This window comes from Typopeltis vanoorti, chromosome 17, assembly GCF_054136105.1.
Source record: "Typopeltis vanoorti isolate ZY-2024b chromosome 17, IOZ_Tvanoo_1.0, whole genome shotgun sequence".
In the NCBI taxonomy this organism is placed as follows: Eukaryota; Metazoa; Arthropoda; class Arachnida; order Uropygi; family Thelyphonidae; genus Typopeltis; species Typopeltis vanoorti.
The window spans coordinates 51,421,786-51,448,384 of record NC_143565.1 but is presented as its reverse complement, the minus strand read 5'-3'; the positions used below and the strand labels follow the sequence as shown (position 1 = coordinate 51,448,384).

The window sequence follows — 26,599 nt, the reverse complement described above, 5'->3', positions numbered from 1 at the left end:
CAAAGTCTCTTTATCTTCTTCAACTTCCTCCTTTTTCCCAACAATTTCTCCAACATGTATATACAGTACTTTTTCAGAACTTTACACTTTGCAACATTGAACTGACAATTTCATACTGTTGTCCATTCATCAAGTTCTCATGTAAGGCCAAACATCCGATTGATTCCTGATCACTTTCCCAAGTTTTGCATCATCCGCAAACAGTTGTATGTCACTATACCTATACCAATATCATTAATATACAGATTAAATAACAATGGTCCCAAAACTGACCCTTGTGGCACACCACTAGTGACATTCCTCTTTGGAGATAGTTCCCACCTTACACAGCTTGCTCATACCTAACTGATAGCTAGTCGACTCACTAGTCTGTTATCTAATTGCATCTACTTCAGTTTATTGCCAACTTATGATGTGTGGCGATCTATCAAAAGCTTGTGCAAAATCTATGTATACTATATCTGATACCTTAACTACACAGGTATACAGATTGGAATATAATTTGTTGCCTTATCCTTATCACTGCCTTTATGAAGTGGAATAATTTTTCCTTCCTTTTTACTCCTTGAGACTTGTGCTGTTGCAAGACTCTTGTTAAACAGATGGATTAAGGCTGATGTTAACTACTTGGAACATTCCCTTAAACATGTGTCATCAAGTCCTATTGCCTTTCTAGCTTACTTAACTCCTCATCTATCTCTTGCTCATTTGCCATTTAGTCTTCTCTCGTTTCATATTCTATACTTGAACTTCTGATTTCACACTGATGATGATGATGCAACTGTTTATGTAGATATCTCCCAGTGTGTGTGTGTGTGTGTGTGTGTTGGCCTTCTATAATTGGAAAAAGACAGTGAACCATCTAAAAGGTGAGTGACTATTGTTTCAAGAAAAGAAGAAAAGGCAAACAGTTATTTGATTATTTTTCTAATGTCAAGTGAATTTTGGGATGTTGACTGTTAAGTTACAAAGGAATTCAAATTGTCCTGCCCATAGTACCCAATGGCAACCATATTATCCTCAAAGTGCTCCATAAAAATCTGCCACCTTCTGTAGCCAATAACATTCATTTAGAACATACCAAGTATCCTAACCAAATCTAAACCATTTAAAAACAATATGCCACAGAAAGAAATAGCTACCTTAAAAAGTTATATAAGAATAAAAATAATGATTATTAAAGCCAATAAGGGTAATGCTACTGCATTAACCTTATTCGGTTTAATAAGGAAAGAAACATGGGAAGAACAAGAGAATTTCAGAAGGAAGTATTCATCTTTTACTGCTTATGAAAAAAGCTTTTGATTGAATGAATCACAACAGACTGTAGATTATAATGAGATTATAATGGCAATACGTGAGAATTTATTCTCTTGATAAGAGAGCTGTATGACAACCAAGAAGCGTCAGTAAAAACAGTCTTTGGAGAAACAGACAATGTTTGAGTGGAAACAAAGACCCAGCTGGAATTAAGATTAGTGGCAGAAAAATAATTTAAGATATGCAGATGACACAACCCTCATAGCAGATACTAAGGAAGATCTGGAGTGGTTGATTCTATTGGTTAAGAGGGAAAGTAACAAAGCTGGGCTTAATTTAAACATCAGCAAATAACAAAAGTGGTGGCTTCTGGCAATTTAGATGAATTTATTATTATTATTATTATTACGGGTATCTCCATGGAGTCAGTAGACTCATCGCGGGAGACCCAAACTAGCAAAACAATATCTGTCATATCTCTTCTTGAATTCATTTACAGATGAAGAGCTCACAACAAAGTCAGGCAATGAATTCCACTCATTCACCACCCTCCAGGCAAAAAACCTTGTTCTGACACCTTTGTTAACCACACTCTTCTTTAATTTCCAGAGATGACCTCTTGTTCTTCCATCACTATCACACAGCTGAAACATTTCCCCTGCATCAATCCTATAAAAACCTTTTAGTAATTTGAATGTTTCTATCATATCCCCTCTTCTTCGCCTATCAGCCAATCTCTGCAATCCACAAGCTCTCAATCTATCAATGTAGGGAGCATTTTTTATATCACTCACCAACTTGGTCACTCTTCTCTGAACCCTCTCCACAGCCTCCTCATCTCCAAGGAATCCAGGTGACCAGACCTGAGCACAGTAATCCAAATGTGGAAGTATCAATGCTTTATAAAGGGGAATAATAACCTCTTTATCTCTGGATGTCAGTGTGTTCCTCAACAACCAAGTAATCCTATGTGCAATCTTGGACACCTTAGCAATGTGTCCTCTGAACTTCATCTCCTTATCTACCAATACCCCTAAGTCCCTAGCCTCATCAATCTCTTGGAGTACCTTTCCATCTATGTAGTACACAGCTGGTAATCTTTTAATCCCAAAATGCAAGACTTTACACTTTTCCACATTGAACTGACATCCATTTTCTTTTGCCCATTTTACCAGCTTATTTAAATCCTCCTGCAAACTTTCAACATCAGCTTGATTTTTTATTGCACTACACAACTTTGCATCATCAGCAAACAACTGAATATCTCCCTTTAAGCCGTTTCCTATATCATTTATATACAAATTAAACAACATTGGCCCAAGCACAGAGCCCTGAGGCACACCACTGGTCACCTGCCTCATTCTGGACTCGGCTCCTCCATACACCACCTTATGGTATCTCTCCCTGAGCCATTCTCCTATCCATATCACCAATTTAATATCCATTCCCATCTGCTCCAATTTGCGTAACAGTGTTCTATGGGGTATCCTGTCAAAAGCCTTAGCAAAATCCAGAAGTACCACTGTGTAGCCAGTTCCTTTGTATGATTGAAGGAAATAAAATAGAGGTCATTGAAAGTTATGATTTACTGGAGTCCAGAATAAGAAATGATGATAACATGAAGACAAAATTAAAAGGATAGCCATGGGGAAAAAAGTTATGTTAAACCTGACAAAAATTATGAAAGACAGAGATGTTAGTAAGGCCACAAAAGTTAGAATTGTCAAAGCAATGATATTTCCAGTAGTGATGTATGCATGTGAAAGCAAGATTATTAAGAAGGAAGAGAGAAAGTGAATTGATTCATTTGAATTATGGAGGAGAGTATTAAAAATCCCATGGACTGCAAGAATGACCAATAAGAAAGTTTTAGAGCGCATAAAGACAAAATGCTCCTTGGAGGCAATGATTGTTAAACAGAAGTTGATGTACTTTGGACACATTATGTGGACAGATGAATCTTTGGAAAAGGCAGTTGTGTTAGGAAAGGGAATGAGAAGAGGAAGGCCACAAAAGAGTTGATGGACAACATAGAAGTGCATACCAACTTGAACTTACAACCACTGGAAGAAAGGACAAGAGCCTGAGTGAGATAAAGAGCCCTTGTTCACAAAATTACTAAGAATCGAAAAAGACTGGATGGCATATAACAACTGTTAGCATAAGAAAAAAAAAAAGAAAAAAAAAAGAAAAAAAATGCAGGATTTCCTAGATGCCAATTTATTTACCAAATCAAAGATCAAACTTCACTATGTCTCAAAAGAAAAGAGTACATAAATTATTGAAAAAAAAAAAGTTGCTTCTTGTCCCAAAGAAATCATTAACAAATCAAAACCTGTTGATATTAAACAACCCCATATTTATGGAGCACCTAAAATCCATAAATTCAATACTCCCCTATGCCCTATAGTTCATAGTGCAGACAGACCAACTTACAAAGTTGTTCAACAGTTAGCTAAGTCACTTGCTTTCCCCTCCTACTCCTTACTGGTAACCAGTGGTTAAATTCTAAACGAATAAGCTCTGGGTTCCTTAAAATAAGGATCATAAATGTGAGACTATTACTAGATTGATGCAACAATTTTTTAAATTTTATTTATTTATTTATTTATTCATTCATTCTGGTGGAGTTAAAGTCATCAGGCTTTAACTAGTGAAATGTACAGGAAAGTGCACAAAAATATCAAGGCTGCTTACCCTTAGTTAACAGTTGCAGGAGGTCTACAATAGTAATAGTTTCCACAAGGCTTCCTTCGATTTGTCTGTCTCTGCATCAAGTCTCTTTTTACAATAAGCAAGGGCACTGTTTCTTCCTTGGGACATCCAGCGTTTAACATATGGAAAAAGATCCCACTGGGAAATTGACAGACCACAACTATTTACTGTCAGCAAAGATAAGATATTTTCAACCACGAGCGCATTTCTTGTCGGTGTCAAAATATCGTTCATAATGCTGAATTGCCACTCGCACTCTGCATTGCTCACTGGTATTGTTTCAACACACACTTCAGAAGTTTCTTCATGGTGCTGACATGATTATCTCCACTGTGCTTAAAATCCCAATAAGTTGAATGACCTAACGATAACACAGAAAAAACAAAATTTTTCAATTATTGTTCACCAGTCCATGGCAATATCATCTGGCTAATACTCAGGTAAAACTACTGTCATCATTTCTGAGTACTTTGTGTTCTTATCTGTCATGCACCAACTTGTCAAATATGTGATTATACTCTCATAAAATTGTCCTTTTTTTATTTCCATCGTGTTGTTCTTACCCCAAAACACTTTCAAGACTCCTTTGAATTGATTTGCTTCTACAGCTTTCTAAACTTCCCTCCAGTAAATACCTCTTCTCTCTCTTTGTGACCTTTAAATACTTCTCTTGTTTTGTGCAGGAGTTGGTTTGCTCTAGGTAACATCACACTGTTTTTTCAAAGATTCCGAGAGGCTAGAAAGCTCAGATAACGCATCCATCATTATTCCTAAATTGTTTATGAATTACGTTTCTTCAAATTTACCGGCTAGCCCTTGAAATGTTGCTCTTTCTTTACTATCTTGATTTCCATCATGAGCTGCATATGTAAAGAAACTGTGCAATGATGCATAGTTATTCTAAATAGAATTCACAACCCAAAAACTTAATGCAACCTAACGAGTAGACATCTTTTCCACTTTGGTGAGACTGCAGAACAACTGTTCTGCACATTTCCTTAGTTCATGTAAGTGCTTTGGAGATATACTAAAAGTTGAGTATACCTTATCAAGAAACACCACAAAATGATTTTTTGTCATAACATCTTTCATTGAATCATGCAAATGCAGGTTCTAAGCGATAATTTATACAGTGCCATGTTAAAATTGTTGGAAAATCTTCTTTCATCAATGTTGCCAAACCTGCTCATTTCCCTAGCATAACTGAAGCCCCATCCATACATAATCCAATTAGAATTTCCTGCAGAACTTCTTTTTTCAGACCGTGCTTTTCAAGATACTTCATAAGTGAGTTCTTGATGTCCATTGCATTGGTGCTTTCTAATCGAATTAAGTCAAAGAATAGTGTTGTAACATCACCACCATTTATTGTACCCGGTATGTACACTATCAGAACAGTCTGGTTATGGATGTACTTCCATCCAGAATAGTAGAAATTTTGGTTCTATGATTTATAATGCTGTCTGCAATTTTATGTTTCATTTGTTTTGCAATATGATTCACTATCTCAGTGCATGTCGCATTACTATGTAAAACACACCTCGCATCTAGCCCATTAAGAATCTGAAAATCAATTAATTTTGGATGATCTACAAAAGGACGATTATGCTTGGCAAAACACATGGCATGTGATTTTGTGAGCTAATTCTTCTACAATGTGTAGCAATGAATTCACTTTTACTTCTAATAATTGCTTCTAAATTTTCTTTTGGAGTTGCTTTTGTTGACATTGTTTAGACCCTTCCCCTTTAATACGTATTAATCCATTTATCCACTCAGATGCTTAGTGAATACTGTGATGTGAAGAACTTGTGCCTAGGGTCTGTACCTCTGCACATGTTATACACCCCAAACCTCCATCCTTACAAAATGACTAACTGTATTTACCTTTAATTCTATCCACTGGTCGATATCTAGCAAGTCGGCAAATCTTTCCTTTCATTCAACATATTAATATTATTGCATTGAAACTGATGATAATCCTGTGTTTCTGTGGATTCATTACAGACTTCTTTCTCTTCAAAATCTATATACAAACTGTAATTGCAAACTCATTTTGTATTATCACTGTCATCCGAGCTATTTTTCCATTTAAAGAAGGTACCAATGTACTTATCCATAGTTGAAATAGTAGGTCTACATAAACACAAAAATATTACATGATTTTCTTTGTGCTTCTCACAACCACAAGCTTTGATAAACAACTGCCATTATGCTGTTCTATTGTTGGTTACTAACAGTTGCCAACTAGAAAAGACAAAATATTGCTACGAGTCTGTCAAAATTCTGCTACACTACGCTGCAATAATGTTTACTTGTCAATCATTGCAAGATAACGCATTACAGGAAGCTCCAAACCTCCCCGTCCCTTTCATCACGTGTTCATTATCAGGCGACTGTTGATACTGACTTTACATACACATTCAAAACTGAAAACAATTGTTGAATAATAACACAATAATGTAGGCATAATTACTGTAAAGGGAGAAAAGTCACAAAACAGAAAAATTCCGGGTCTGAGCCCAGTGCATAAAAAAGATCCAGGGCCGGGCCCCAGCTGAATTTAACCACTGCTGGTACTCAACCTTTATAAAAACATTGTTCATTTCAAATCACTCCTGAAAAATCACATCCCTAAGGATTCATAATGGATAGTTTCGATATTACTTCCTAATTTACCAATAGCAGACATTCTTGATTTAATAAAGTAACTTCCTCCTAATATCTTGGAATTACTCAAATTTACAAAGCATGCAGGTTACTTTTCTTAGCAAGAAAAAAACAAACTATAAGGCTACCCAACCCTTCAGCAAACTTTTTTTTTTCAATGGAAACTTGGAGACTAGTGGATGAAAGAAAAAAAAAAAAAAGCCTGAAATTATGTGTAAGAAATATTCCCCAAAAGGAAAATGAACTTAAAGACAAATATAAGATTATAAATAAAAAAAAGTTAAGAGAAGTGCTAGAAAAGATAAAATAACAATTGTTTGAAGAACTAGCATTGAGGGCAAAACAAGCTACAGACAAGTATATAGAGCTGCACAGTATTATAAGAAGACATGCAAAATGAATGTCCCAGTGAAGGATCTCAATGGAAAAATTCAAGTCACAACAGAAGAACAATTGGAAAGGTGGAGACAATGTTTTAGTCAAATCTTGAACAACAGCAGTGACAGAATACAAACAGAATTTTAAAAAAAAAGGTAGTAGATGGATTAAAAACTGATACCAGCCCACCATCTAAATTGGAGATTAAAAAAAAAAAAAAGCTATTAAAGAAATGAAAAATGGGAAAGCAGCAGGACATGATGGTATCACAGCAGAGGTTCTACAGTTTGACACGGCAACAATCACAGATATGCTCTACCCACTATTCCAAGATATCCGGGGAAAATACCTAGGGATTGGAATACCATTATCCTTGTATTCCAATCCCTAGGGAAGGGAAAAAATACTAAAGAAAGGAGATTTGGGAAACTATAATAAGTGGAGGAGCATAAACCTGCTATGTGTCATTAGCAAAATTTTCTGCAAAATTATTCTTTCATAATCTTTAATATTCTAGATGAGGGCATGAGAAGAGAGCAGTCTGGTTTTAGGCCAAATAGATCAGGTATAGACTAGATTAACACCTTAAGAATAATAATCGAACAGCTGGGTGAATTTAACTCTACTTTATATTTGCTGTTTATGGATTAGAAAAAGCCTTCATGTGTGAAATGCACTTCAAAATACAGGAATGCCATAGATGATAATAAACCTCATACAGGAAGGATGTAACAAATTCCAATGCCAAGTGCTGAATGATGGATATTTGTCACAACCCTTTCGAAGTGTATATGCTATCTCCCTTATTATTTATACTGATACTAGATGAAGTTCTAGAACAGACAGCAATGAAACATGCCAAAGAATATCATAGAAAATAAAGAGAACTTTGGGTGATCTAGACCCTTGTTCTTCAACCTGTGGTCCGCAGAAATTTCCTAGTGGTCTGCCAAAAATTTTCCCCAATCATGTAGCGGCTACATGATTCGGATGCTACATAGATGCAGGGCAAGCAGGACGCTGCACACGACAATGTAGCACCGGAAGTATAGGCGAAGCGTGCAGTCTTCAAATGCCAGTATTGCATCAGCTCGCCTGTCGACAACATATCACAAAAATTCTTATTTTATCGCGCTCATCCGTATTGTTTTGTAATATTGTGATGTGGTATTTCAGAAAACAAGTTCTTTCTTTCGTAAAATTTGAAACCGTACAAAATGGAGACAAAAAAAGTCAAACAGCAAAACCTTTTAACCTTCTTTAGTAGAGTCAAGGACAATATTCAGGAGAAAAGTAGTGATGATACCAAAAGTATGGCAAGTACTAGTGCTTCAAGTTTAGAAGAAACAAAGAAAAGCAACACAAACCAAAAAAAGAAAAGGAAACTTTGTTAGCGTTTCGACAAGGACTATTTAAAGCTTGGTTTCATTGTAGCCCCCTGGCAGTGAACTATCACCATGGCCTTTGTGTGCAGTATGTCCCGAAATTCTGTCAAACGACACTATGAAACCTTCCTAACTTGCTCGTCATTTGCATTTGAAGCATAGAGATTTTACTGATAAGCCACTGGACTTTTTTCAAAGATTACATGACCAGATGAAAAGTCAGAAAAGTGAAATGAAAATGATGACGACTAGTGACAAGTCGCTGCTTCGAGTGTCTTATTTAGTTGCTCTTCAAATAGCTAAAATGAAAAAACTGTTTACTATTGGTGAAGAGTTAGTAAAGCCTTGCATCTTAGATGTCGTACAAGAAATTTTGAGTACTGAAGCCACTAAAACATGGAGACTATATCGATTTTGGACACCACCATTTAAAGGAGAATTGTTGATATGGCCACTGATATTGAAAAGTAAGTTGTAGAGGGGATAAAGAAATCAAGATATTTCACGATTAAACTCGAATCCTACTTTGCTTCGTGAGGTATAATGAAGATGAAGACTTAAGGGAAGAACTTCTTTGTTGCCTTGACTTACCTGGACGGACCACTAGTTCAGAGATATTTGATGCTCTTGATGGATATTTTCAAGCGCAGGGCTTAGACTGGAGCAAATGCGTCGGAGTGTGTACAGACAGTGCTGCGAACATGACTGCACGTCGCTCAGAAGTAGTTGCAAAAATAAAGGAAGTTGCGCATCCAGAAGTTTTATCCACTCACTGTATGATCCACCGGGAGCACCTAGCAGCAAAGAAGCTTTCTACTGAACTAAACACTGTGATGAATGACGTGGTGAAGATCATTAATGAAATTTGTAATCGAGCTATGAACTGCAGGCTATTCACGTCACTGTGTTAGAGTATGGATTCACACCACCAACATCTCCTTCTCCATGCAGAAGTGAGGTGGTGATTGAGAGGAAGGGATCCTGCACGCTTTTTCGAACTGAGGGAAGAAATAAAGCAGTTTCTGCAAGAGCGAAAATCTGACCCAGTAGTCTTTGTTGAATGAGGAATGGATGGCTAAGCTTGCAAATATGGCAGACATATTTAGCCTTCTTAAGAAACTTAATATTTCTCTTCAGGGGTCTTGTACAAATACTTTTACACTGAGAAATAAAATGGATGCGTTCAAAAAGAAGCTGGTTCTTTGGGATAGTCACATACAAGAGAAAAATATAGAAATATTTCCACTTTTGGGAGAATTTTTGATTGCTGCTGATGTCAACAAGAAAGTCATAATCAACATAATAAGTCAACATTTAAGGGCGTTAGCTGAAAACTTTAATAATTATTTCCCTGAAAATGAGGATCCTTGCAAAGGTAACCCCTCTGGATTAATAATCCCTTCTTGGAAGATATAAAATCATGCGCACTTGATTCTCGTGAAAAAGAAAAGCTGATCAAGTTGTCTTCTGATGTCACTCTGGTGTCCAGACATAAAATGCAATCAGTCTCAATTTTGGATAGCACTCGAAAAAGAATATCCATCTCCGAGTTATGAGGCTATCAAATTGTTGGTCATTTTTTCGACTTCCAATTTGCGTGAAAAGACTTTTTCAGCCATGTTAGTAATAAAAAGCAAACAGAGAAATCGAATGGATGTTATTGCAGTGCTTCATCTATTAGACACAACACTCCAGCGACGTATATCAAATTTTCTAACCTCTAAGCAGCAGCAGATGTCACAGTAACTAAAAATTGTAATTTTATAACATTGGATTTAATAAATAAAATACAATCTAAATTGGTTTATGTTTCTGTCTTAGCCGTCAGCTGGTTTGCGAACTATTTCTCCTATTTTCCCTGGTCTGCAGGTGTAAAAAGGTTGAAGAACGCTGATCTAAACTATGCAGATGATATGTCTAATTGCTCACAGATATGCATATATTCAAAACAAACTAACCACATTACAAGAAGAATCACTGAAAGTCAGTTTGAAAATAAATACAAACAAAACAAAAGAAATGAGAATCATTGTAAACAACAAAGCACAAAGTGCAACTGAAAATGGAAAAATCAAAATTATTTTACATATCTCGACAGCATTTTATCTGCAGATAGAGAAGCAACTAGAGATGTTGAAACATCATCATCAATTTCCTGACATGTACCCTCAATGGGTGTACAGGATATGATAGCACTACCTGAAAAATTTACGTCATTACTAACTTCCTAACTACAATTTTCCTCAAAAATCAGTCTTACTTCTCAAGACTCCAACATTATCAGATCTTATATTTCTATCGTCTAAGGCACTTTGTACCGTATCAATCCACCTATATCTTAGTCTTCCTCTGGGTTGTTTTCCTGCCAACCTGGCAGAGAACACTTGTTTTACTAATCTTTCCTCACCCATTCCGTTCAAGTGACCATACCACCTGAGATTAGCTCTGTTACCGCATTCCTGGATGCAGACAATGTCAAGTTCTTTCCTAATATCCTCGTTTTTTAATAAGATATTACCATTGATGCCATCTGTTCATGGCTCTAATCTGTCTCAGGACTCTCATATCTGCGGTCTCTGACCCAGCTCTCAGATCCATGAATTTATTCAATTGACTTCCTACCAAACCAGCTATGTTGATTCTGTTGTCTATTTCCATATTTAATTTACCATCTTCACTAAAAATCATGCCTAAGTAGCTGAAATGTTTTACTTGTTCCACAGGTCCTCCATTCACGACACAGTTGACATTTTCAATGATTCTGTCAATTTTCATTGTCTTTGTCTTTTTATTGCTGACCTTCATACCATATCTATTACAACAGCTATTCAATTTAGTCAGAGAATCTTGCAGACTTGTAGTGGATTTATTCAGAAGTATAACATCATCCACATAAAGCAAAGAGCTGACATTAACATCTCCAATTATGATATCATGTTTAATACCACTTTCCTTCATAATGTGATCCATATAGATAATGAATAACAGAGGGGGATAATGTACATCCTTGTCTCACACCAGATTTAACATTAAACCATCTTCCTGTACTTCCTTCAATTCTAACTGCTGACTTACAACTCAAATAAAGACTAAGTATTGCTTGATATAATGCCCCATTCACACCATATAACTGTAGCATATTGAATAGCTTCTCTCTTGGCACCTTGCCTTTTCCAGATTGACAAAACTTAAATACAGATCTTGTTATATTCCCATGCTTTCTCAACTAATTGTCGTAAAATGAAGATCTGATCCTGACAGCCTCTATTTGGACTGATCCCAGCTAGTTCTTCATCAATTTATCTGGGCATAAATCTTGCTCGAAACACTCAGTAGGGAAATACCTCTGTAATTCTCACATTCAGTTTTATTTCCCTTTTTATATATGGGTACTATTAGAGCTCTACTCCAATCATCGGGAATTCGTCCTTCTGTCCAGGCTTTCTGAACTATGCAGTGCAGCCACTGTAAGACTTTTATACCACCATATTTCAGCATTTCTGGTCGAATATCATCTACTCCTGCTGCCTTTCCACATTTCAAGCCTTTGATGGCTTTTTCTACTTCAAGTATGGATATGTATTCCTGACTGTGTGCCTGCTGAGTGTTTTTTTACCACTGTGCTGTCAACACTGCTTGTTTCATTTAGCAATTTTTCAAAGTAATTACTCCATACTTCAAGGATATCTTTTTTTTCACACATTTTCATGTCACCTTTATCATCTCTAACTCCTTCTACAGCACTCTTTCCTCCATTCCTAAGCTTCTTCAACAACCTACAGAATATCTTACCACCTTCTTGATATTTATTTTCTATGTTCTTGCCAAAGTCCTCCCATGACATTTGTTTAGCTAATTTTACAGTGTTTGGCATTCTTGCATTTGTCTGTGTATTCTCTTAGAGCACAAGCTGACTTATTTGCCAGGAACTTTGGATATGCTTTCTTCTTTTCCTTCACTGCCTCTTTGAGTTCCTGTGTCCACCATGGAGGTCTGATTTTTCCATCCTTGCAGACAACCTCACAACATGCCTCTCTGGCTGAATCAATCAGGGTTTTCTTCAAGGCTTGCCACTGAATCTCCAAAGTTTGGTTCCTGTTCTCAAACTCTTTCATTTTTTCTTCAATAATCTTTGTGTATTTTAGTCATGCTTTCTCATTTGAGAGCATCTGAGAGCTGCTCAACTTTTATTTGCTTTAAAACTTTCTTACATGTTATTCTTTTCAATATGAAATTCAATTTTATCCTGCTCAAGACTAAATAGTGATCGCTTCCAATTTCAAATCCTCTGTAGATGTTGACATAAGAATTCAAAAGACAAGAAGTGCATATGCTAAACTTAGTAGAGTATGGAAAATGAAAAATATTGCCACAGATACAAGATTAAAAATATGTAATGCATGTATTAAATGAGTTCTTTTCTATGGATGCCAAATGTGGCTGGTTTCAAAGGAAATACAAAGAAAATTACAAACATTCATATGTCTGCAGAGCATAGTTCGAATTTGGTGGCCACAAATTATTACTAACAAAAAACCGCTTGAAAAGAACAAATCAGCAAAAAACTCACCTTGAAATCAGAAAACGAAAATTTAGATGGATTAGAAATAACTTAAAACACACCTAGAACGGAATCTGCAAGGAAAGAGAAAGCCTGGCTTTTGTTAGAAACTGACCAGTCAGGGGTCGCTTATAGGTGTTGGTTTACTAGATAAGAGGTTGAAGTTCAGAGGATAACTGCAATGCATTGATATGTAAGAATAACAAAGTGATTTTGCCTGTTTACAAGGCTTTGATACATCCTCATCTCACTCTTTTGTGCATATCTGTTCTCCTGGTTTCTAAGGTGATGCAGGTACAGTAGAAAGGTGCAAAGGAGAATGATGAAGGTAAGAGTGACCTGTAGATATGATAAATCTACAAACTTCTCAAAGGTCATACAGAATACTATCAGATGGATTTTTCATTTTATGGAAGACGGGAAAGAAAACGAGGTCATCCATGGTGATAATGAATGCAGTCAAGAAAGGCACAAGAGCTATTTTTTTTCTCATAGAGTAGTGCATGACTGAAATGCTTGCCTTTGGAGACTGAGTGCAGGTAGCAAGAATAAATTTGAGAGAAGGTATGATATGGTGTGAGTGATATGCACTCCCCTCTCCAATGAGTCCCTAACTCCCTAAAAGTCTTGTGTAATAATAATACCAAAAGCATTATATCAAAGAGTTCTGTTAACTATTTAGTTAGTGATCACTGCTAGATAATTAAAACAAAAAAAAACAGTATTAGTGATGGCTAATATATCAAATAGGAGCTGAAATTAATACATAGAGTCCTGAAGTCAGTTTTTGCTGAGGAACTTAAAAGCATAAGTTATGTGGGCTGAATGCGTGCCAATAATATTCTTGGGATGTTAAGGCCACAATTATTGTTTAGATTAGTATGCTTGATCAAAATTTCACAAGCCTTCCTATTATGATGAATGTCCATTGCAGAGTTCAAATCCATAGCCTGTTAGTTGACAGCAGGCATGCTAACCAATCAGCCAACCAGATTGGCATTTTTAAATCAAATAAATGTGCTCTACTTCTTAATATTAGCAAAATGGAGTTGTTTTTTTCTCTGATATTTATACTCAGTAAATTTTACATGGTCATGGTGAGAGAAATAAGAGGATATTATCCCATCTATATACAGCCATTTTTAAGAATATAAATGTTTAGTTCTATGCAGAAAATAATACAAAATACATGCCCATAATCAGTGTAGTAACAAGTCTCGTGAGTCTGGGCATTTTTCCGTCTTGAATAATTAATGTTTTGAACACTTCTTCAAAATGCAGCTAAAAAATGATATTACTGGAAGCAAAAAATAAATCAAGTACTCAGTACTGAAAAACAAAATTAAAAACTGCTCATCTTATTACATTTTTCAATAAATGTCAAGAACTTGGGAAATAATGGCAATATTAAAGCACAAGCTGTGTGAAATGCTGAACTTTGCTTATAAAATGGCCCTTAACCTTCTATCCAGCAAACACAAATCAAAACTATAATTTTTACACTAACCTCCATTGTGATATGTGTATTTGGATTTACCATTTAAAGTATAGCAATACAAGTGAATGGATTAAAGTAGAGTTGGCTATTGTGTGTTTTAAGAGAGGATAGTATTTTGGACATGGTATTTCCCCTCCCTTTACATAGTTAAGTCTTGTTATGTCGACTGTTTTATTGTTACAGCTGCTATGAATGATTCTTTATGTCGACTGGTTAGTTGTTACGTCAGCTGTGCCATTGTTATGGCGTCACTTTTCTGTTATTTCTCTATCCTAAATCCCTGTCGTACCTACTAAGCCTGAAATCTCTAACCTATCTCCCTGGGGCCATTTCTCCTTTCGGAACTCTGACAAAATTTGTTTGATATAGCTGCGCCAGCCAGAGTCCTAGTACAGAAGAATTCTTGTACAAAGAAACCTTCCCAGAGTTCAAGTATTACCTAATCTTGTTAAAGTATTAAGTGCCTATAGAAACTTCAACATTGCAGTCATGGCCTATAACTTTCTTTAATTTCCCTTATTCACAGGTTTGAACTTTAACGAGTGGTCAAATCAGTCTCATGCTCAGACAAACTCAGGCTTACATAGAAAAAACATGTTTATTAATTATCAAATTACATACAATAAACTTCCACACATCAAAGGTATGTCATATCAAAATTCTAATTCACTAGCTAAGCAACAGGGAACATTCTAATTATCAAATACTCTATTTACATCTCTAAGTTAAGTAAGTACACATTCATCATAAAACACTAGTTCAAAATTCTAAGTAAAACTAGCTAACAAAGATCAATTCACATTCAACTAAGTGTTGTATACTCTCTGGCTTTCAGACTATGTTTAACACGTTACTGAGCACAAAATCACTTAAAAGTTCTCTTTCTTCTCAATTAGAAATCTGCTCTTCTCTCTTTGCCCCAATACTAATTGTTACAAGAATAAGGAATTTACTGTACATTACCAGTGTTCTGAGAGGATATTGCATTTCTTTCGTCCGTCCTTTGTAGTCAGATGTCTTTTTGCTTTATCGAGTCGTGTCCATGTGGAGGTTACGCTGAACGACGCAAATCGCCATTCCTTCCACTTTTCCGCACAAACGCTCATCTACCAGATCGATATCGTCATCTCGGCCATCCTTTTTGGGGAATTTTTCGGGTTCGAGGTTATATCGTAGTGTGTAGTGTTCGTGCAAGCTCCTGATAAGTATTATTTTCAGTTATCATTGCTAAAATTACTTAATATTGCGTAGTTTGTTTGCCTTGCATATTTTAGTGCATCTGTTTGTGTGTTTTTGGTGTGTTATAACTTATAATTTGATAAAACACGTTGCAAATAAGTATGGCACCTGTACGAAGGAAAATGGCGGCCAGTAATGATGGTTCGCCATCTCTATCAAAGAACGGCAGTATAAAAGAGATGATTCAGTGTACTAACTGTGAAATGTACGCTTTGCGGAGTGCAGTTGGAGTGTGGTTAGATGATAATAAAGGATTGAATGTGTGTAGAAAATGTAGGGAGAATGAGGAATTGAAGTGTATCTCAGATCATGAGTGTGATATTTTTGTCAAACTTGAGAATGAAGAAAATAGGGATATGACAAGAAACGGCAAGGTTGTACATGAGAATTGTGAGAGTGTGAATGTAGAAAGTGTGAATGATAGTATTAATGGTTTCTCAGAGAATAAAAAAGATGAGATAGATGCATTGAGTGAGATCGCGTTGTTGAATGGTGCGATAGAAAGGGCACAACAGCAGCTACAGTGCATGAACAAAAGTCGACTGAATGAACCAACCAATAATAAAAGGTATGACAGGAAAAATAGACGTATGAACGTGAACATGAACAAAATGAAGGATAGAGTGCTGTATGGAGACTTGTTAGTACGAGGTGTGTTAGAAGAGGATTTGACAAAATCGTACCAACCTGCTGCGACCATAAAAGATGTAACTGAGTCTATTAGAGAGCAAAAGGAAAGGGTGAAAGATATGATTGTTGTGGCAGGTATGAATGATTTGAAAGGAGATAAATGGAAATGATAGAAGACCTGAATGAATTGTTTGAGGTAGCAAAAGAAAAGAGTGAGAGAGTTAGAATGATTAGTCTTTTGCCACGGTATGACAGTGAAATGTTAAAAAGGAGGGCCATAATTGCGAATGACTTTATGCGTGGGTTATGTATGGCGAGTGATGTGGAATTTGTGGACGTGTGGAGTGAGTTTGATAGGAGAAAGGATCTATATAAGATGGATGGCTTGCATTTGAATGGTTACGGTGTAAGAAGGCTTGAGAAAGTGTTGCTGAATGTAGTGGATGTGCAAATTCAGGGAAACTAGATTTGTCAAGGGGGGGGGGGTAGATATACAGTCCTTAGGGAGGCAGTTGAATGTAAGAATGAATATAATATGCCAGAGCAAATAAGGACAACAAATCAGAGTGGGATAGTTAATATAAGGCATCAAGGTAGGGTTGGGGCTAACGGGGGTCTTAAATTCATGTACTTAAATTCTTGTTCCTAATACTAGGAGTATTAGGAACAAGAAGGAAGAGTTTTAGCCATGATTGGCACTTCCAGACCACAGGTTATTGGTATTAGTGAAACATAGCTGACTGTAGATGATATAGCCAGTGGGATTGAATGTGATGGGTATAGTGTGTTCAGGAATGACAGAGAGAATAAAATGGGGGGAGGAGTATTGTTGATGATGGCTGATGAGCTACAGCCAAGGAGAATAGAAGTTGAATTGCAGGATAGAGAAAAGAGCACATTTGAGGCCATTTGGTGTGAGATTGTGGCTAGCAGAACTAAATATACAATTGGGTGCTGCTATAGACCAGGTGATGGAAAAGATGGTGGTGACAGTATGCACAAGCAAATAGAAGAAATGAGTGGAAGGAGGGTGATTATTATGGGAGATTTCAACTATGGTCGCATTGATTGGAGTGAGGAGAGGACACACGGGAGGAAGGAATTGGATTTAATGCGGTTATTAAGGGATAACTATCTGCGACAGCATGTAATGGAAAATACCAAGGGTCAGAGAGTGCTTGACCTAGTAATTACATCTGAGGATTTGGCTGTAACAAATATGACCACATTGCCACCAATCGGTGAGAGTGATCATAGGGTCTTGACTTAGGAGGTGGCTAAAGGTGTAGAATTTTCAATTAAGACAGGGTACATGTGGAATTATCGAACTGGAAAGTATGACAAGCTTAGGAGTTTGATTGGTTCAGTACCATGGCATGTACAACTGCAAGGACTAAAAGTTAACAGTGCATGGGAGGTAGTTAAGAAGTGCTTGCATGAAGCAATGGCTGACTGTATACCTAGAATCCTAATAATAAATCAAGCAGGGGTTAAATGGATGAATAACACCATTAAGCTTGAGCAGCAAAAAAAAAAAAAGAAACAACTATGGAGAGAATTTAAGGAGAAAGGTGACCGGCAGGCACATGAACGGTATAAAGCGCAGGCCAGAAGGGTGACGAGGGTGGTAAGAAAAGCAAAAAAGGATTACAAAAGACATTGGCAGGCTAAAGGGAATCCTAAACAGTTTTTTAGATATGTAGCAAGTAAAAGGAAAAATGTACATGGCAGAATGATTTTAAAGAATGCCGATGGTAGGGAGGTAACTGAATCAGTTGAGATAGTTGAGTTACTGAGTGAGCACCTTGCAAGAATATATCATTCAGGTGGTGGCATTGCAGAAACGAATAAACCAGTAGATTATACAGGAATTGTGGTGAATGAAGTGGAGGTGAGTAGTCTATTGCATAACCTCAATGTCAATACATCTTTGGGATTGGATGGTATACCAGCAGCTAAAGAATTGTCAGTACCCTTGACCATTTTGTTTAATTCGAGTCTTGGGTCTGGGTTAGTCCCGAGCGGGTGGAAAGAGGGGAAAATAGTTCCACTGCATAAAGGTGGTTCGAAGACTGTTGTTGTAAATTACCGACCGATTAGCATATCAGGAATCATTGTCAAGGTCTTAGAGAAATTAGTCAAGAAAAGAATACAGGATTGGATAGATGAAAATGGAATATTGTATGGGGGACAACATGGTTTTGTGAAGGGTAGATCATGCCTCAGTAACTTGCTCACGTTTTATAACACAGTGACGGCTGAACTGGATAGGGGTAATGGGTTTACAGTGATACTACTGGACCTTGCCAAGGCCTTTGATGGGATACCACATGGAACCCTAATCAATAAACTGGAGCAGATGGGGATAGATATAGGGTTGGTGAGATGGATAGGAGGGTGGTTGAAGGAGAGATACCAGAGAGTGGTTTATGCAGGAGTGGAGTCTAAAAGATGGCTTGTGACTAGTGGTGTGCTGCAGGGCTCTGTTCTTGGACCACTGCTTTTCAATTTTTCATCAATGATATTGGAAAGGATTTGAGAGGAAGTGTTCACTTGTTTGCTGATGATGCAAAGTTCGGTAGAGCAATTGTGAGTGCACAGGATGTCAGAATTTTACACGATGATTTGGATAGTTTGGAGGACTGGGCTAGGAAAAATGGATGTGAATTTAATGTGGCAAAGTGTAAGGTTATGCACTTTGGGGTGAAAAGAATAGCAGCAGTATATCGCATTGGTGGAACCGTACTCCAGGAGATTGATGACGTCAGGGATTTGGGAGTGTTGGTGGATAGGGAGTTGAAGTTTAGGGGGGCACATTGCAAAAGTGACTAAAACAGCTCACCAAATCACTTGGCTTCTGAAAAATACTTTAACATGCAGAGACAAACAAGTTGTTGTTCCTCTGTATCGAGCCTTGATAAGACCCCATCTTGACTTCTGTGCCCAGTTATGGGCACCAGGGTTTCTTCGTGATGGGGAGGAAGTGGAGAGGGTCCAGAGACGAGTGACCAAGATGATAGCAGGTCTGTGGAATGAACTTTATGAGAATAGGTTGAAGATTTGTGGGTTGCAGAAATTGGACGATAGGCAAAGGAGGGGTGATATGATTGAGACATTCAAATTACTGAAGGGTTTTTATAAGATTGATCCAGAAGATATTTTTGAAAATATGACTGGTGGTGGGAGGACTAGGGGCCATGCATGGAAGCTGGGCAAGAGCGTGGTTGACAAGGGTGTTATAGCTAGGTTTTTTACTTGGAAAGTGGTGAATGAGTGGAATAGGCTTCCAGAGTCTGTTGTGGGTGCTACTACTGTGAATGAGTTCAAGGCAAGGTATGATAGATGCTGTGTGAATGTTGAATAGTTGTTCTTGACATGATGTTAGGGCCTCCCTCGATGAGTCTGTCGACTCCTTGTTGTTTCCCGGAACAATAATAATAATAACTTTTCCACTGTCTGGCATCAGTAAAGTTTTACCAATGGCCCTAGTTGATGTCTGCCATCCGCTCACGTATAGCATGCCCGACTCCTTCAGATAGCAACCAGGAAGGAGATTACTTCCAGTGCTGTCGATCGGTCAGTACTCTGCTTGACCACACAAGAAAACAGGAACAGAAAAAACGGGGGGGGGGGGGGGGTTTCAAACCCGAGTGAACTCAACTCGCTTTTCATTCTTCTTTGTAGCGCCCTCTTTTCGTATTGGAAGATCTCTCATTGTGCTCTCCTATTCGCCCCTACGCGATTGCATCACACTTCTGCTCCTTGATGAGCGCTCATTTCACCGAACGCGAGTTCAGCTCACCTTCCACGAACGCTTCCGTTGTGGGCGTTATGTCATCGTAGGCAGCTAGCTAGTAACCTTTGAACCTTTGTTTGCACTTAGATTTACATTCTTACACAGAGTATAATTTTGACATCAATAACTTTAACAATATAATTCTACTTAGACATACAATTTTCTCCTCAACTTTACTTCTTTCTAAGGTAATTGTAACAGGTTTTCTTTTATATTTTGCATTCTTAACTAATAGTACAAGTATTTCTAGCTCAGAATTGTGTTCCTTGTTAAATCTTGAATGATTGACTCTTTTGTTGAAAGAGTCCCCATTCAAGATCTAACAGTCTATTTTATGTCTATTGGCATAGCTTCTCAGGTTCCAACAAATATTACTACTGCATTCCTCATGGCATAATATGCAATAAAAATAATACAGTAGGTGAGAGAAAAAATTTCTGCTAGTTTCAATAAGTGTAATTTATTACTTAATGCAACGATGAGTTGACCATTTCTTTGAAAATCATTATCAAAGCCTAATAAAAGTCTTTGGGAAAAACGTTTTTTCTTATGTTTAATTTTATTTTGAAATTCAAATGTAAAACTTTCAGTTTCATTTACAAAAAACTGTATGTAACACTTACCAGCCTTTCACCAGACAATATTTCTAATAACTTCATAAGCATTTTCCCATCTCTGAGATCAGTATACAAATCTGTAATACGGCAGTTTGCTCTAACAAGATGAGAGTTGACCCACTTACAAAATGTTTTCTTTTGCACAGCTTCTCTTTCATCTGCAATAAGAGGGGGAGCGGATGTTTAAGGGGTGCAATACTAGGTAATTTCTTTTGACACTTTTAGAAATATCTATAAGACAAAACTTAAATCATCAATGATCAAGTGACAACACAACAAGCTAAATACCAATTACATTATTGTGTGGATACTTTACTTAACTCAAGATACTTTATTTTTTGACTGAAGTTAAAATATGAACCAATTAAAAATTAAATGTTATAATTATATTTGAATAAAATGAATTAAAAACAAATGCAATTACATGTAATATTAAATACATAATTTATATAATATAAAAAGATATATAATAATATCATTCTGACTTTTAGTGGAACCTGTGGCATAGTAATTAAATAATAAAGCAACACATAAAAAATCCATAAAGAAGGCTGTCCTGTACACCCTATCGTAAATTGCATTGATTCTCCAACTTATCTGAATGCAAAAGTATTATCGCGTTCCTTAAGAGCTCTCACTGGTCATTCCAGATCCTATATAAAAACTCAACAGATTTTCTTGAAAAAAATCAAGGATATTAAAATTACAGATTCTGAAATATTAGTCAGTTTTGACATCATTTCTCTGTTCAACAATATCCCATTAACCGACACGGTCAATTCTTTATATGAAGATTACCCTCCAGATATCACAAGGATATTCGATATGTGTCATCCACTCAGGTTTTCAGTTGGAAAAACAAAATCTACAAACAAATTGAAGGTACTGCCATGGGTAGCCCTCTGTTTCCACCTTTGGCAAACTACTATTTGAAACAATTCGAAGATACTATGTTCTCATCCATTGATCCTCAACCATTTCTTTGGTACCGTTACGTCGATGATGTTTTTGCTGTTTGGCCACACACTGAAGATGAACTTTCCACTTTTCTATAACCTTCACCCACGCATCCAATTCACTATGGAAAAAGAAAACTTTGGTACCTTACCATTTTTGGATATCCTCCTTACTAGAACGTCTTCTGCAAGTATAAGCGTCTTTCGAAAACCCACATTTACTGGCAGATACATTCACAAAAAGTCTGCACACCACGTGTCTCAAAAATTTGGCATTCTTAAATCTCTAATTCATAGAGCACATAAAATTTGCTCTTCACCAATAATCTTACAACAAGAACTTTTCATCATTAAAAAGTTAATGGAATCAAATGATTACAACTCCAATCAAATCCAACAGATACTTGACTCTTATATTCCAACACCTACAGTTTCTTCAACAGTCCGCAGAGTTCCTATTCCGTACATTCCAGGAATCTCAGAACCTATAGGTAGAATTCTGAAAAAGTATCAATTGATTCCAACATATATTCCTATCAACAAAATTTTTTCTTTATTACCTTCTACAAAGGATAAACTGTCTTCTCTATCTTTGGCTGGCGTTTACCAAATACCATGCGAATGCGATGTCTCTTATTTTGGACAAACTGGCGATTCTTTGGAAAAAATAATAAAAGAACATCACTATTATACCGATTATAACAAACCTCTGAAGTCTGGTCTGGTGCAGCACAGTATTGACTCTACTCAGTGTCCAGTGGGATATAGCAGTTCTCCTCAGAGATGCAGATTCAAATATGAATGCTTATTCAAAGGAAGTTGTGAAACTATCTTACACAACTGTATGTCTCTCTCTCAAAGATCTGAGAGGCTTTTATATTATGTAAAAAACCATTTATCTTAATAGATTAAATTTGTTATTTCTATTATTTCCTAGCACGTGGTAACAATTGGATTTTAATAGGTGATCCACCGAACGTTTTGCTTGTATTCCATTCCAATTACTGTTACAGACACTGAGGATGTACTATCAATTTTAGTACAAAATATCTGTCAATTTACTAATTAAAGATATCACTGTGGTTTTTGTGTTGCTTTATTATTTAATAATATCATTGTATAGTGGATAGCCACAAACAGCAGTACTCTTTCATTTGGGTATAAATTAAAATAAAAATGCTAAGAAATTATATTCTTGTTTGAGCCTTTATCCAAATGTAAGCAAACAAAGTTGGCACATGAAGTATCTAGTAGCTAGCTAGTGATCACTGCCATATTACTTTTCTAATAACTTCATAAGCATTTTCTCATCTCTGAGATTGGTATACAAATCTGCAATATAGCAGTTTGCTTTAAAATGAGAGTTGACCCACTTAAGAAATGTTTTCTTTTACAGAGCTTCTCTTTAATCTGTAATAAGAGTTTTAAAAAAAAAAAATGTTCAAGGGGTACAAATGCAATACTGGATATTTTGAGAATCAAATGTAACACTTTCGGTTTCATTTATAAAAACTATAACACTTACCAGCCTTTCACCAGGCAATATTTCTAATAACTTCATAAGCCTTTTCCCATCTCTGAGGTCAGTATTCAAATTCTGTGAAGTCATCAGCTTCTAAATACAAGTAGCCCAGTCATGAAGATACTACACACACAAACTTTATTCACTTACACTTGGATAAAGAATTAAGCAAGAATATAATTTCTCGGCATTTTTTATTTAATTTATAACCAAGTGAAAAACACTTTCTGCAACTAGCTCTAATCAGGAGTATTTTACTAGTAAGGTATCACACTTTTCACTACTTGGATATGGGAAATATGACGTTTGCACATGAAGAAACTTCATGTGCAAACTTTGTTTGCTTACACTTGGATAAAGGATTAAACAGGAATATAATTTCTTGGCATCTTTAATTTAATTTAAAGTGCTATACAAAACCAACTTATTCATTGGTACCATAATGACAAAAGAAGCAGGTCATGATAACTTTCTAAAGTGGAGTAGTAGATACTACCTTGTAAGTATAACGTTCCAGTTTAAGATCCTTTACTTTCCAAATGCCACAGTACAGAACAACACATGCAAGTGTAAGGATAAAGGAAAAGCCAATGTTGAATGGAGAATCAGATTATTATTATTATTATTATACAGGTATCTCCGTGGAGTCAGAAGACCCACTGCAAGAGAAACACACTAACCTATATATGCTTAAATTCATTCACTGTCAGGACACTCACAACTACTCAGACAACCCATTCAACAATCAATTCTTATTCAACACTCTCCAAGGTGGGAGAGGGGCTAATCCACACACCCCTTACTAACCACACTCTTATGACTTACAGGGATGACCCATTTAATCTTTTATATTTAATAATAATGTAAGTAAAATAAAGATTGTCATTTGTTTCAATCATGCCACAATATTACAGACATTCATTTATATTGCAATATTTTGCAAGCTTGAGCAATGTTTATGCAATTAGAATACAAGCCTCAAAAAATATGTAAGCTAGGACCACATGCTATTACAATCAGCAGGATTATTAAAGTTCATTAAAGTTACAAACATTATAAATGCTTAATTGAGAATAATTCTATTATTATCTCTCTCTCTCTCTATTTATCGTGTACCAGGTGCCAAGAGAGAAGTGCCAAGAGAGAAGCTATTCAATACACTGCAGTTATATGGTGTCAATGGGGCATTATATCAAGCAATACTTAGTCTTTATTTGAGTTGTGAGTCAGCAGTTAGAATTGAAGGAAGTACAGGAAGATGGTTTAATGTTAAATCTGGTGTGAGACAAGGATGTACGTTATCCCCTCTGTTATTCATTATATATATGGATCACATTATGAAGGAATGTGGCATTAAACCTGATATCAAAATTGGAGATGTTAATGTCAGCTCTTTGCTTTATGCGGATGATGTTATACTTCTAAATAAATCCGCTACAAGTCTGCAAGATTCTCTGACTAAATTGAATAGCTGTTGTAATAGATATGGTATGAAGGTCAGCAATAAAAAGACAAAGACAATGAAAATAGGCAGAATCATTGAAAATGTCAACTGTGTTGTGAATGGAGAACCGGTGGAACAAGTAAAACATTTCAGCTACTTAGGCACAATTTTTACTGAAGATGGTAAACTAAATATAGAAATAGACAACAGAATCAGCAAAGCTGGTATGGTGGGAAGTCAATTGAATAAATTCATATGGAATAAGAAAGAAATTAGTCGGAACACTAAATTAGCTGTATACAAGACTGTGTTCAAACCAATTTTAACTTATGGATCTGAAAGCTGGGTCAGAAGTAAAACACTTGACCAAAGACTAGAGACCGCAGATATGAGAGTCCTGAGAAAGATTAGAGGCGTGAACAGATGGCATCAATGGCAATATTATATTAAAAATGAGGATATTAGGAAAGAACTTGACATTGTCAGCATCCAGGAATGCGTTAGCAGAGCTAATCTCAGATGGTATGGTCACTTAAATAGAATGGGAGAGGAAAGATTAGCAAAACAAGTGTTCTCTGCCAGGTTGGCAGGAAAACGACCCAGAGGAAGACCAAGATATAGGTGGATTGATACGGTACAAAGTGCCTTAGACGATAGAAATATAAGATCTGATAATGTTGGAGTCTTGACAAGTAACAGACTGATTTGGAGGAAAATTGTGGATAGGAAGTTAGTAATGATGTAATTTTTTCATGTAGTACTGTCATATCCTGTACACCCCTTGAGGGTACATGGCAGGAATTTGATGATGATGATGATGATGAGAATAATTCTATTATTATCTCTCTCTCTCTCTATTTATCGTGTACTGAAAAACTGCTTCTGTGTCCCCTTTAGCAACTAAGAAGTTTTATCATGTGCCCTCTTTTCTACTTATTAATCAATCTGTGCAATACTTCAGGGAGCATTTCACACACACTTGTCACAAGCTTCATTACTCAAATCAGGATCCTCCCTCTAACACCTCCTGATCCCCAAGTAAGGGGGACCGAATCTATGTCCTCCCTATTTCTCCAAACATCCTTATCTCGACTTTTATGTTTCTCAATAACCAAGTAATCCTTTGAAGTATTTTGCCAACTTTTGCAGTATATCCCCTGAACTCCACATCTCTGTCCACCATCATCCCGATATTCCGAACTTCAATTTTGTACAAGTTAGTACAATCAGTATTATTATTTATTTATTTATCATCATCAAATTCCTAACATGTATATTCAAGGGGTGTACAAGTTATTATGGTAGTACTACAAGAAAAACTTACAACATTACTAATTTCCTATCAACAATTTTCCTCCAAATCAATTTGTTATCTGTCAGAACTAACATTATCATAAATTTAGTTTAATCCTTTATCCAAGTGTAAGCAAACAAAGTTTGCGCCTAAAGTATCTTCAGGACTAACACAACTCGTAGTAAAGGACCAAGCTCTCATCACTCCTTGCCTCAGTATCTCCCATAATGCAAAGCACATCTCTTTGCAGACATGAATAATGCTATGCATTAAGGGAAGTGCCACTACTCAGACCAGTTTCGACCTTTACTGAAGTCTTGTCAGTGGGAGCCAGACCCAGAAGTGGTGATACTAAGGCAGAAGCAATGGAGAGGTCATATTTACCTATACGAGCTGTCACCTGGTACCACCTTATTATTAAATTACTCTGGATTTAGAGAAAGATGTTGGAAGTTTATTTTGCACTTGGTTAGACTATAATAAATTTAGTTTAATCCTTTATCCAAGTGTAAGCAAACAAAGTATGTACCTGAAGTATCTTCAGGACTGAGGCAACTGGTAGTAAAGGTGGACCTAGCTCTCATCACTCCTTGTCTCAGTATCTCTCATAATGCAAAGCACATCTCCTTGCAGA

General features: G+C 36.4%; 1 protein-coding gene across 4 annotated transcripts in view; it reads right to left on the bottom strand.

Annotated features, from left to right (window-relative positions):
* LOC150097387 (spectrin beta chain-like) overlaps positions 1-26,599 on the bottom strand; it is a 795,721-nt gene that overhangs the window by 682,128 nt on the left and 86,994 nt on the right. For all 4 annotated transcript variants that reach the window (XM_090407783.1, XM_090407784.1, XM_090407785.1 and 1 more), the window contains exon 3: positions 20,756-20,907. In XM_090407783.1, the coding sequence (XP_090263909.1) occupies positions 20,756-20,907 (152 nt within the window). The remainder of the gene's footprint in view (positions 1-20,755; positions 20,908-26,599) is intronic.